The sequence below is a fragment of the Xenopus laevis genome, chromosome 2L, assembly GCF_017654675.1.
Source record: "Xenopus laevis strain J_2021 chromosome 2L, Xenopus_laevis_v10.1, whole genome shotgun sequence".
NCBI lineage: Eukaryota > Metazoa > Chordata > Amphibia > Anura > Pipidae > Xenopus > Xenopus laevis.
Genome location: NC_054373.1, coordinates 116,736,881 through 116,749,962, shown reverse-complemented (window position 1 = coordinate 116,749,962; position 13,082 = coordinate 116,736,881). Strand labels below are relative to the sequence as shown.

Below are 13,082 nucleotides of genomic sequence, written 5' to 3'. Positions count from 1 at the left end.
GACAGGCATCATGTAGTTTGTAAACTCATTAAAAAGACAGAAATTTTGTTATATAGAAACCTTTCTATTTATATAATCTATATGAAAAGCAGCTTTTAAATATAACCTTAACATACCTAACCCGTGTGAAATATGATCTAAATGACTGGAGGCAAGGAGCTAACTTCAGTACTTGGTGCACAGTCAATACAGACTGGAAGCAGCTGCTCCTGACACACATTTTAGCGGTTGCTAATCCGGCTAAAGTAGCACAACGGGATTACTGTGCAGTCTATGACGCACTGTACATTAAGAGGAAAGAAGGTTGCAATTTAACTTGCTTAAGCTTCCGTATAATTGTTTGATTATTGAGGTCATTACAAAGTAAAACCTAGAAAGCTTTATTTGAACCATAGAGTTCAATTATCTTTAATATAGTCCTGTAACTACCTATTGACTTCTAATATCCTTATGTTTTGTATTGGTGGGGACATAGTTTCCAACATAAATGATGCTTAGCTGAATCGGTTGTATGGGAGGGTGAGATGATGTACCCCCCTAACATGGTTGCAAAAATACTCAGTAACTTTCTTATATTTTGCAAAAGCAGGTATATTATGAGCTAAAATATCTGAATGCACTTAAAACATATAACCATAACATATTTCATGTTAATGATAGATAGAATGAGTATAAACAAGCAAGTCAATATGCATGAATAAGACAATTTATGTAAAGTTAGTGTGGCCTTTTCATTAAAAAAAACTAATTTAAAAACAAATTAAAATAATTAACCAACGTTACAGATAATGTCTCCCCTACTGCCATGATGTCCTACACTGTTTAAATGAGGTTACTTTGCCAGTCATTGCATACACAAGATGGATCTTTGCCCTATGCCATGTCCAGCATTTGGCAGATCAAGTTTTTTTTTTTTTACCACCAGCGAGAGAAAGCCAGTCTGAAGCTAAAGCAAGGCTAAAACAGCTACATTTCCTTTAGACAAACACAGAGAAATGTAAATAAAGAGAGAGTGCACATTTTGGCAGAATTACAAAAATAATGAAAGCAAACGTGTAACTATAAACAGAGTTAGGCTGCAGATAAAGCATGGTCAGAGTAGCAGATTTCAGAGGGTCTGCAGAGGTCTATAAAAGGTAGGCCAAACTTTTATGTGGTTGTAGCACCCCCCCATACGTTAACTGGGTTTCTTATGCATTAAAAATTGTGCCTGTTTTGGAGGGGTTAAAGTATATCATGACCCGGATGAATGAAAATCTTTCTAGAAACTTGTAAAGAACGAAGCTGGTAGATTATAGCCTATGTCAGATGAACGATAGTCCGTGCCAATCTTCTTACCTGCAACTAATATAGATTAATATAAAGAAGTAAAGAGAACAAATCACACAGTGCTCAGGTAATTCATTTACAGGCAGTAATTATATATATGTTAGGTCTGACAAATAGAAGTGACACTCTTCCATTGATATTGTCAGATAGGCAATGAATTATACAGGGCATTCATCAATTATTTTTTGTAATGTTTTTACAGCCGCAAGAGAGAAACCCTTTTCTAACAGATATTACTGCCATCATCTGAAGATTCTAATACATTATATTCACTGTACTTTTGACTCAAAACTATCTTCTCTGCGATGCCTCTGCTGGAATAATGTCAGTCTTTTTTTAACTTTACACAATGAACACGGAAACAACAGTTACGCATGTCATACATTTTGAAAACAAAATGTGCAGCATGTAAACCATTAAGAGACAGATGGAGAATGAAAGAGAAAAGTAATAAAGATGTGAAGAGCCCACTGGGGTAGGAGTTACAAGATTGATTTGCTTTTAATAAAGTGAGATAACAAAATACTCAAACCCCTATTGGCTTGTTTACAGCTGAATAATTAATTTCTCCACCTCAGTGAGTTCTCCTATAATTCTGTATAATACACAAAAGCCATGAATATCTTGTAAATTATATCCTTATAAACGGTGAGTAGGGATGTCATCGGTTATAAACGGTGAGTAGTGATGTAATTTCTGTCACATGACTCACTAAAATTTGTGTATTATAATTAATAAAGTACCCCCAGTTGTAAAATATGAGGATATTATAAGTTACCTTGGAGTTCCATGACCTGTATAAAAACATGGTCATGAAACTCCTCGGTAACTTATAATATCCTTATATTTTACAAGAGGGGGTACTTTATTCACTATATAATGCATGCCTTTTTCAATTTATGCCAGGCAGGTCATTATATAACTCAGAAAGCAATTTTATTAAATGAATTGCTCCAGTAGGTCCCACTCAGTCATTCAATAGGCATTAAACGAGGGCGCCAACAAAGGGAAGAAAGAATTAATGGCAAAGCCCAAGCCAAAGGATAGACACATTTCATACTGCTTGCAATAAATTACCAAGCAATCTGATCAACTGTAGCGATAGAATTAAAACTTGGTATGTACAGTTTGGGAGAAATAGCAAAAGGCACTTACTATTTCAATAACAGAATGCTATCAAGGATAGCATATGGTAGGAAAACAGAAAAAAGCTCTACTTAATCCTAAACCAACCAAAACTGATCACAGGCCCAGGTGTAAAAACCCCAGGCCGTCGCATAAATGTGAATTAACAATAGAAACCTCAAATCATAAACGACTCAGTGGCCCAGGTCCATTGCCCCAGACCTGTAGCTTGGGGTGAGGTAACAATCCTTGTAGAAGAAGTGGGCAAGCACTTCAGCAGCCAATACAAATAGTAGATAAAAAAATACTTTATTTCATATTGTTAAAAAAAGCCTTTAGCCTGACACATTTCAACTCGTCAGGCTAATGCCGGTTTTTAACAAAATGAAATAAAGTATTTTTTTTTTCTACAATTTGTAATGGCTGCTGGAGTGCATGCCCACTTCTTCAACTAGCATATGGGAGGGAGATATCCGCAATAAATGTAGGCTGTAGATCTTTCTCTTAAGTGAGTGAAATATAAAGCAAGCTTTATGCAATGAAACTGTCAATGACATTTCAACCTTGGGTAAGCAAAGCAACAAATATCTTGCATATTACGACTGTATATATCAAAACAACTTGTATATGAATATTGTAATCACTATACTGTATATCAAAAACAGAATATCAGCCTTCAGAACTGTGTCAGTGTTTCAAAAGCTGTTATATATATATATATATATGGAAGCAAGGTCTATTTAGTAAAGAAGGTTTGGGACACTACTTACACAGGTTACTTTCTATACTCCTGCAGTACAACTATGCATGTGTCTAATTAAGCATTTAGCAAAGTACATTGTGCACTTTCACCTCTGCTATACAACTTTGAGTCTGTATTGAACTGCTAATACAATTCCCTAGGATAATAAGAAATTTGAGTAGTCAGAGACAGAGAAGAGACACAATTTTAATAGCTTTGGGTGCTGTAAATTAGAAATAACTTAGCAGCCCTCTGCAATCAAAGTTACTTCAAATTCATCCAGTCTTTAGTTATCCTTTATATACAACAAAATTGTACTCATAAATATGCTCGAATAATGCTCAAAAACATTTTTCAAATGTCTTGATAGAGAAATTGGTGGGACACAAACTTCTGTAAAATGTGATTTAAAAATGTTCACCTTATAAAATACATTTTGCCAGTTTACAAAAGATATGACTAGTTACCCTGTCTGCTAAATGGTTCAGCTTTCTTTTAAATCAGAGAAGTCAATGTTTTGCAGCTGCATAGTTGGTAAGGAAATACAAGTGGAATAAAAATATAATGCTTCGACCTTGTCAGAGAACAGTATTGCAAGGAAGGCCAAAGTTGAAGAGAGTTTATTTATGTCTTCTACTGTATATCCTGGATCTATCAACACTACCCAGTGTGTCCACAATAGCCTCTACTTATTGTAAATATCACCCTCTTAATCAACTTAGTTTTGGAACTGTTGAACAACTTGCTATAAGGACCTTAGGACCATTAGTGGTCTTATATAAATGATAAGCAACTATTATTTGTGTTTATGTTGGAAGTACATTTTGACAGTTCACAAAAGATATGATTTGACCATAATTGCCATTAATTCTATTGCCATTAATATCTATGAGGAAAGGTACAAATACCGTTGGGGCGAAAGATTGCCTTGGCACATTAATTAATCCTTTAGATTGTAAGGTCTTGCGAGTAGGGCCCTCTGATCCCATTTGTATTCTGTAAACATTGTTTGTTTGTCAAATTATTAGAAGACTCGTGTGTGTTCTAAATTAAAGTAAAGTGCTGTGTAACTACTGATGATATAAATAAATGTTGATGATGTGGTCCTCTCCCACAAGGTTTTAAATAGGCCTGAAAACCAAACAATCACATCAGCCTGATTTGTCCCAGTGACTGACCAAATCAGGGGACGAGCCACTTGTTTGGTGAACTTGCCAAACAAGCAGATCTATTAGTTTATGGTCTACTATGCAGACTATATCAACACGTATTCACAACAAGGAAACAAAACATATGAAAAGAAACTGCTACAAGCTTGTTCTTTCAGAGGCAAAAAATGGCAAATAGAATGCAGAAGTTAAATGACTGGGGAATCTGAATTAGCCCACCACCCCACACATCCCTTGGAGTCCATCAGGCAGCCCCTCTTCCGTGCTACACGAAAGAAAAAGTATAGATAACCAATTAATTATAGGTCATCTTGAAAATAGGCAAATAGGTAAAGTGGCAGCTGTTACTTGTACCTGACACTTACCGAGCTCCAGTGCAGCGCTGTACTTTTCCATGGCTCCCATCAGGTCGCTGCTCTCCCTCAGAAGTTGCCCTTCCAGAGACAGCCTTCGCACCTTAGTCTCTTCCTTCAGCCACTTCTCCAGCAGGCTGCCCAGTACCACATTCACCTTGGAATCCATAACAGGTGCCAGGGGCCGTTCCGCTTTGCCCTTCAGCTTGTCGCCACCACACTGGCTACACTGCAGCGGCTCGCTGGCACTCAGGCATCTCTTGCACAATGTGTGCCCACACAGGAGGGTGACAGGGTCGAGCAGCAAGAGCCGGCACATGGGGCACGAGAAGATATCAGCAATGGGGGTGGCTTCAGTAGGCGGCGGTGAATGAGGGGTGGCAGAGAGCTGCGGAGGAGCGGTGCCAGCCTGTCTTTGGGCATAGGGGAGCCCAAGCTCTTTTTCTCGTATGTGCCGTGCAATGCTCCCCACTAGCACCCTCAGTTCGTCGGGATGAAGCTGGCTCAGCATGGCCGCTCTTGTGTAAGAGTCCAGGGCATCTGTCACCCTGCCAGCTAGTGCCAATGCGTCTCCTTTGCGCAGCCACAGAAATCTATGGGGCTGCTCTTCCAGCTCAGAGCCATAAATCTCCGCTGCCAGTTCAAAATTACCCGCCCTATAAGCCTCCTCCGCCACCCCCAGCATCTCCCCCAGCATCTCCGAGCCAAGTCCTGGGGGGGCCGCTGGCAAAGGCTCTGGGGGATGTTGTTGCTGCTGCTGCTGCACGGGCCCCACCTCCATGTTGTACAAGCCCGGGGCTCTCTACATGCTCCCGCCGCTCTTCACATTGGGAAACAACAGAAGGCAGAGAGATAGTGCGTCTCCGGGACAGACACGGGAACACTGAAGGAGTTACTGGGAGGAAACGTGTGACAGGGAGCAGCTATAGCCCCGGTGTGAGGGGCGCTCGACACTCTCCTTTGTTCTTTGCACGCTCAGCAGTCGCTAGGAATTGCAGCTATTCCTTGTAGGACACTGACCAGACCAGGCACGGGCATGACACCAAGCACTCTGCTCCTGTTGCCACTGCATTTCTGCCTTCACTTCTGCCACATACTCCCCTGGCTCTTCTTTATGACGGGAATAAGGGACCCTTCTTGCTCTCCATAATGTTCTTGGCAACCGGAGGAACCCGACCAGTTCAGTCACATGGAAATATTCAAGGCAGCAATGAGCTTCGCCTATGCCACTCCTACGGGTTATTGGACGGAGCAAGTAAGGAATCTCCACGTTCACTGGTGCAAGGTAAGTAACTCTAGAGAGGGAGGGGGGCTAGAGAGTTCACCAACACCCCAATGGGGCCAACCCCTCCCCTCACTGCCTGCCAGCCTCTGCCCGAGTTCCTGCCTTCCCTCACATCAGGTCTGGAGTCTGCGCTGGTGACGTAAGAAAACGGGGCGTGGTCGGTGACGTCCTCAAATCTGCCAGGCCTCTTAAAGGGTTTGTAGCGTTCCAAACAGGGAAATCCAGGGATGCGATGATATTCCTAGCGAGTGCACAATGTAGTTAACATTATTGCAAAATGGTGTCTTTAAGAATGGCCATACAATAATGCGAATACTAAAATCTCTGTTCGTCGTTGAATCGATATGTGTTTAGCTTTACCAGTCAGCCGACTACTTTGAGAGAAAGGCCACCGCTAACAGTGCCAATTAAAAATGTATATCGAATGAGTATTGGTTTTGTAGTCGTGGCTTTTGAAAGATGAAAACGGAAGCGGTCATAGGGTGAGAGTTATCGTTCTGCGACGTTCTGTGTTCTCGGAGCTCCTCAAAGGGTCTAGGACCTTTTGTTTGGCGCAAGGAGATCCATGCACAGGGTGGTAGGGCTGTGTGTGTGTGAGTTCGGTATGTGCAGCATTGTGATTGTTATAGTGTATCACTACGCACTTCCCTGGGCATTTACACTGTAAGGCCACGTGATGAAAGAGCATTTCCCCGCCCACTGAGCGCGCTCTTCTTTATATAACCGGTGTGGCACGTGTTACGAATACTGGCTTGCATCTAATCCCACTGAGCTTCTGTTTGTGCAGCCTGAAGCCGTGTTATTACAAGGGCAGCCAAAGATCCGCCTAAATGGGCATCTTGGACTCTGGGGGAGTTGTGACTGTCCTGGCAATAAATAAAAGGTTCATTGGAGAGATTACTCAGCACACTAGGTGTCAACAGTCTTTTTATGGAGCCCAGCTTTCCCATTAAGTGACCAATTAATATGTAGATATATGCAGTAAAATATTTGGTCCAGTGCATGAAATATTTATAGCGTTTCAAACATTAGTACTGCACAGAGCAAGCAAGGTAGTTGCCCACTGGGCAATAATAGGTAACATTATAAAAATAAACGCAAATCCCGCTTTCCTATCAGTCACTCCTTTTGTACATCCACATACCTTCTAACACAGGGTTCCCCAACCTTTTTTACCGTGAGCCACATTCAAATGTAAAAAGGTTTGGATGACAACACAAGCATGAAAAAGTCCCTTAGGGTAAAGGTGGCCATAGACGCAAAGATCCTATCGTACGAATCGAGGATTCGTACGTTTTTCAGACCGTGTGGAGAGTCCCAACATTTTTCGTCCGGCGGAGATCAGTCGTTTGGTCGATCGGACAGGTTTGATTTTGTCCCGACCGATCCTGGAGCCCATTGTGCTCTCATCGTAATCTGATCGTTCAGCCATAGGGCCGATCGTTCAGATTACCCCCGATATAGCCATGCCCGCATATCGGGGAAAGTTCGGCTTGTTTGGCAATGTCGCCAAACGAGGGGATCTTTTCATCTATGGCCACCTTAGCAAATAAGGGCTGTGATTGGCTATTTGGTAGCCCCTATGTGGACTGGCAGCCTACAGGAGGCTTTTCTTTGCACTATACTTAGGTTTTATGCAATTAAAACTTGTTTCCAAGCCTGGAATTCAAAAACAAGCACCTGCTTTGAGGATACTGGGAGCAACATCCAAGGGGTGGGAGAGCAACATGTTGTTCACAAGCTACTGGTTGAGGATCATTGTTCTAACATTTCGAAAATCATAGACGGATAGAGAAAAGGGAATTTGTGCCACACCTACTTTGTGACCACTCCCCCAAATACCACACCTATTTAACAAAAACACTTCCTTTTCCCCGATTGGAATACCAGCATCGCAGGGTTGGCAGGTTTCCAGCCAAATTGGGCTATTAAGCCCAGGAGGGTTTTGAAAGTACAAACTAGCCAAGGTACGGATTTGGGCTACTTTTTGAGCCTTTGGCTAGTTTGTACTTTGGAAACCAGCCAAAGTTTTTTGTTGCCCTAATATGCTAAGCCTGCCTCTCCCAATGCATGTTGTTTAATGCAGTTTTTGTTTAACAATTTGCCGACTGCCAAGTTTAATGTAAGACTACAATACGCAGCATGCAATGGGACTGACTTGTGTAGAAGTCTTAAGTTACCTCATTTTGGGCCCTGTACCCCAGTCTCCCGTCCATCTTAAGCATTCTCACGTTTTCTGGTGACTTTTCTCTATTGCATACAATTTTGGGGCAAAAATCTTGTGGCGACCAAAATGTCTATAGGTTGACCTGTTTTACCAATATTTATTGACATTTTATATGAATTAGGGCCTCATCGGGTCCCTATACCTCCTGGGCCCCCTTTGTAGTTATACCCCTTGTGACAGGCGAATCTGTCCCATTTCACTTTATGGGAAAATTTGCAAATCGGTGAAAATTTGAAAAAGACGTATTTTCACATATATTTATTTTTTAATTTTTTTTTTTCCACTGCACATATTGTGCTATTTTTGGGCTACTTTTGAAGTGACTCTTGGCTAGTTTGGAGCTGGGTGTTTTTTTTTTAAACTGATTTTGACTGGTTTTGAAAATTAGACCTGGCAACCCTGCAGTGTCGGACTCACAAAGTGCATTACAGTTTTAAGACTTACATAGTGGCCCATTCGATGGGACCTCCGTCGCATCCAAGATGGCGGCGTCCATGGCCGCCATGTGGGTAGGGGCGCCGGCGTTTTGTCGCCGGCGCAATGACGTCATGAATCTGCGCCAGCGCAATGACGTCACGAACCGGCGACAAATAAAAGGACACGCATGATGCTGGTTCAATGCCCAAGTATAAGACTTGTTTGTTTAGCGTTCCTGGGTGCTATTATTCCGGATTTATTGATTATTGAACTTTGACCTTTGCCTGGACCTGGATTCTGCATTCATTCTGCCTGCCTTTGAACTTTTGCCTGAATTTGGATTTCTTCTTTGCCTGAACCCTCCTGTACCGCGATCTTGGACTTTTAACCCTAAAGGTTCCTCCTTGGTCCAGACTACTCCCGGCTGGGAGTTGAAAGGCCCTCTGACACCTGAGAATTGCGGAAGTGTTCTTGGATATGCGCAATGAACTGTAGAAAACACTGAGGAATCGGGAGCAAAACACATTGATTTCATTGACTGTATATGCCTTTTTATCGAGAACAGTTGTGAGTGTATTTTAAATATTTATTAAAAAATTTTAAAAATGCTTCTGCACATGTCACTTTATCTTTTGCCCGAGTAAGGAGAAAAGATGACTGAGAGTGAAGTGGATCGCTTACCATATTTAATGCCTGCTCAAACTCATGTCTCGTGAGTATAATATACCACTGGGAGTACTGCGTTTTTAAAAGTCTCTCGCTCAATTTAAGTGGAAAGTCACTTACAGCACTGTAGAAATTGGCACGAGTTATAGTGTGAGTTATACTATATTTTTCACAGTAACCTTCACTTCACAATATTACTGTTGTTATATATTCTTTATATATTTACTTATATTTACAATGTATGTTTATGATGGTTAACATTACTTTCACCTAATGGTAACACTTTCTTATAATTAAAAAGTTAACACGAAGGGTGTAACGCATAAAGTAAAAAAAAAAGTACTACACTATACAGTATATATTAATAAGCCACGGCTTTTTTGAGGTGAACAGCAATTGAACCTTGAACATAGCCTAAAATTCAAGCTTGATACAAATAAAGGGATTAATTTTGGTGAAAAGCTAAGTTTTGGATATATAATTATAGTAGGCATAGATAGTTGTAGCACATTTAGATACATATTTTTGACACGTTTATGGAATCTGTGCAGTTTGCAAGTGACTCTAATTTGACATAGGAAAGGGAAACAAATACCTACCCCAATTATGACCAGCATGTTTATTAAGATATTAAAATACACCATGGTGGTACCAACTGAGATCCTGCCTTACCTGGGGCACAGAATGGCATAACAGCGATGTAATGTAGTTCTGTCAGAATTTTCTCCTTCAAACAGACATTGTGTCTTTCAGGCTGTAAGCAGGCCCGGATTTGTGGTGAGGCCACAAAGGCCAGCAAAAATTTAGGGCTGGCATGCTGCCCTGCCGCATCCTGAGGAGCACTGGGTGCTCTGGTACTAAAGAGCCTACTCGCCTGCATGGTGCTAGGACAGTGCGGCCACGTGAGGGTGCACAAAGGGTCCGTCACTGGCCTCGGCGTTACTTGCATAAATCCGGCCAAGATGGTAAGCTCTTTTGGGCAGGACCCTTTTTATTTTTGTATGTAATCTACATGTCCAATGGTTATCATGAATTGCTGGCATCTCTCTTTACAAACTTTGCTCAAACCAAAGTCTTTTTTTATTTTTGTCTTGATGCTAATTATCGCAAGACTTAACCCTGGTTATCTGCATTGGCTTGTTTCTTTGGAAGTTGGAGCAACTTCCCAAAAACTGAACCTTGAATAAACAAAAAGCAGGTTGTTGGAAAATCTGTGGGCATCATAGGATTTATCAATTAAGCACTGGAAAAAAAGACTGGGAATTAGGTAGGAAGTGGGGAGAATATACATTTTCATGCAATTCTCTACTACAAGCTATAATTGGTGCAAAAGTGTTGCTCTAAAAATATTAATATGTTGAAGCTGAATGCTGTTGCAAACAGCATATTCCAGTTTGCTATTTTCCTCCTAATATAAATTCACTGAATATTAAATAAATGTGAGGTTCAGTGCTTTTTAAATAAAAACATCTGTGTAGGCCTGCAATATTTAGGCAATCGTTTTACTTAGTATACTTTACTTAGTATAATTAATAGACTTTATTTACATAGCACCAGTATACAGGTTCGGACTGGGGGGGCCAGCGTACAAATCTCAATGCTGGTGATGCAGGCAGTCGGACTGATGGCCTCATGAATGAACAATCGTGGTTCTCGATCCAACTGGAATTTTAAGCCTGCCTGATTGGCATCTGGCCATTTGCGGCCAAATATCGGAGCCCCTTGGATCGCCCCATACACTGGGCAATAAGTGGCCTGTGTATGGCCACCTTAACTGCTAGTTGGTCCAGAGCAAGGCAAAAACACCCTTTCCTAAGCCAATTTGCCTCAGAGGGGAAAACATCCTTCCTGACTTCAAGATAGCTATTGGTCCCTGGATCAACTTGAACTTAGAACTGTTTTTAATGGCCCTATATTTCCTCACTTGCTAAGAAGCCATCCAGCCCCTTCTCTCTCTATTGTATCATCTTGTCACAGATTAGCCTAGTTGCTGATTGGTTCCTATCCTACAATGCAGTGCAGTGTGTTGAATGCTACCAGCTCCCATGCACAGCCTGGGAAAGGTGGCAGCAGGACTAGTAGGGTTTTTACAGAAATTGTCAATTAATCAGCCTGAAATATTTTTCTTTGAGGCTTGAGGCTGGAACTACACAATGCGTCTTCATGAGATCCGACACGATGAGAGGAAGCGGATGTGACGAGATGGATGCGATGAAAATAAGGTAAGTAATAGAAATGTCGGACCTCGTCGCTGCGTGCATACGACACGAGTGTCGAATGTGAATGCTGCACGTTGCATCTTCATTCGACAGTCATGTTGTGTTGGATGCACGCAGCGACAAGGTCCGACATTACTATTACTTACCTTATTTTCGTTGCAACCTTCTCATCGCATCCGTTTCCTCTCATCGGGTCGGATCTGATGAAGATGCATTGTGTAGTTTGAGCCTTAAAGTGATGCTGACACTAGAAAACTACTTTTTTTAGATGTACATTAAAAGTTACCTATAGGTCATGTTGATCATTTTTTGCTGAGGGGTTTGTTTTTGTAAGCAATTGTTAGTTGAAGTTTCTAAACCTGACTGTTTTGCCAACATGACTGTCCCATCTCAGCCTGTTAGTTAAAGTTTTCAATGCTAACGGACTCCTGCTGCACAAATATGGCAGCCCACTCATACAGGAACATGGGGCATCAAACAGGTAATGTAAAAACATTGTCCAAATACTTTATGGCAAAGTTATAAGTAGCTTTCAAAGGCAATTTTATGATACATGTAAAAAAAAGAGTTTAATTTCTGCTGTCAGTATCTCTTTAAGCACATTCCTTCTGTATTTAAAAGGGTATAATGCACTGCAACATTCTTGTTTTTCAAACAGTGGGCCAGATTCAAATCAGTGAGAAAAAGGTTTATCACGTAAAACCTCATGGACGAAATACAATTTGAGGTGCAATTCAATTCAGAAAAACCTATCTCACGGTTTATCACGTGAAAACTCTATTGAAGTCTATGGGAAAAACTGAATTGGGAGAAAAAAAAATTCTGCTCAAATTTAATTCCATCCATGACTTTTCACATGATAAACCACAAGATAACTTTTTCTCACTGTACTGAATCTGGCCCAAGCTTGTAAGCATGCATTTTATCTGAGGTGAAGCTTGAAATGTAAGGTGGGTGAAAAGCAGGCCCGGACTGGCAATCTGTGGGTTCTGGCAAACGCCAGAGGGGCTGCTATAAGGTCCCATAGAAAGTCAGTATTTAGTGGGCTGGTGGGAGATGTTTGGGCCTCTATGTTGACTGATTGGGCCTCTTTGTACCTAAAATGCCAGGGCCTATTTTAATTCTCAGTCCGGACCTGGTGAAGAGAATTGTGAGAGAGTGTATAGGTAGCCAGCACAGGGATTTGCAGAGAGGTGCGGTATTTTTGTGGGTGAGGTGGATAAATCTTGCTGCTGTCTTCCAGATGGATTCCAAAGAGGATAAGTGGTAGGTCAATAAGGAAGAATTTACATTAGTCTAAGCAGGGCATTATTAATGAGTGGGCTAGTGTTTTCATTGTCGCCAACCGCCATGTCATAGCTCCGACCACCGACCTACCCATGCGCCGCCACTGTCCCGCCCACAATGTCATCGTCCTACCCCTGCGATGCATTGGCCCGTCCCCCGCCAAGAGCTCACAGTGGGGAAAGTTGGCAACCCTACTTCCAGCTGGGGGGGGGGGTGAGGGGCACACGGCCCATTGCAGCAAAGAACTAGAAATTATGTCATGT

The 13,082-nt window shown here is 41.6% G+C and overlaps 1 protein-coding gene across 1 annotated transcript in view; it reads right to left on the bottom strand.

Moving 5' to 3' along the window:
* lonrf2.L (LON peptidase N-terminal domain and ring finger 2 L homeolog) overlaps positions 1-6,705 on the bottom strand; it is a 37,714-nt gene extending 31,009 nt beyond the window's left edge. Inside the window, exon 1 of the mRNA XM_018247095.2 lies at positions 4,731-6,705. Within this exon, the coding sequence (XP_018102584.1) occupies positions 4,731-5,499 (769 nt within the window). The 5' untranslated portion in view covers positions 5,500-6,705. The remainder of the gene's footprint in view (positions 1-4,730) is intronic.
* Positions 6,706-13,082: the final 6,377 nt, after the last annotated feature.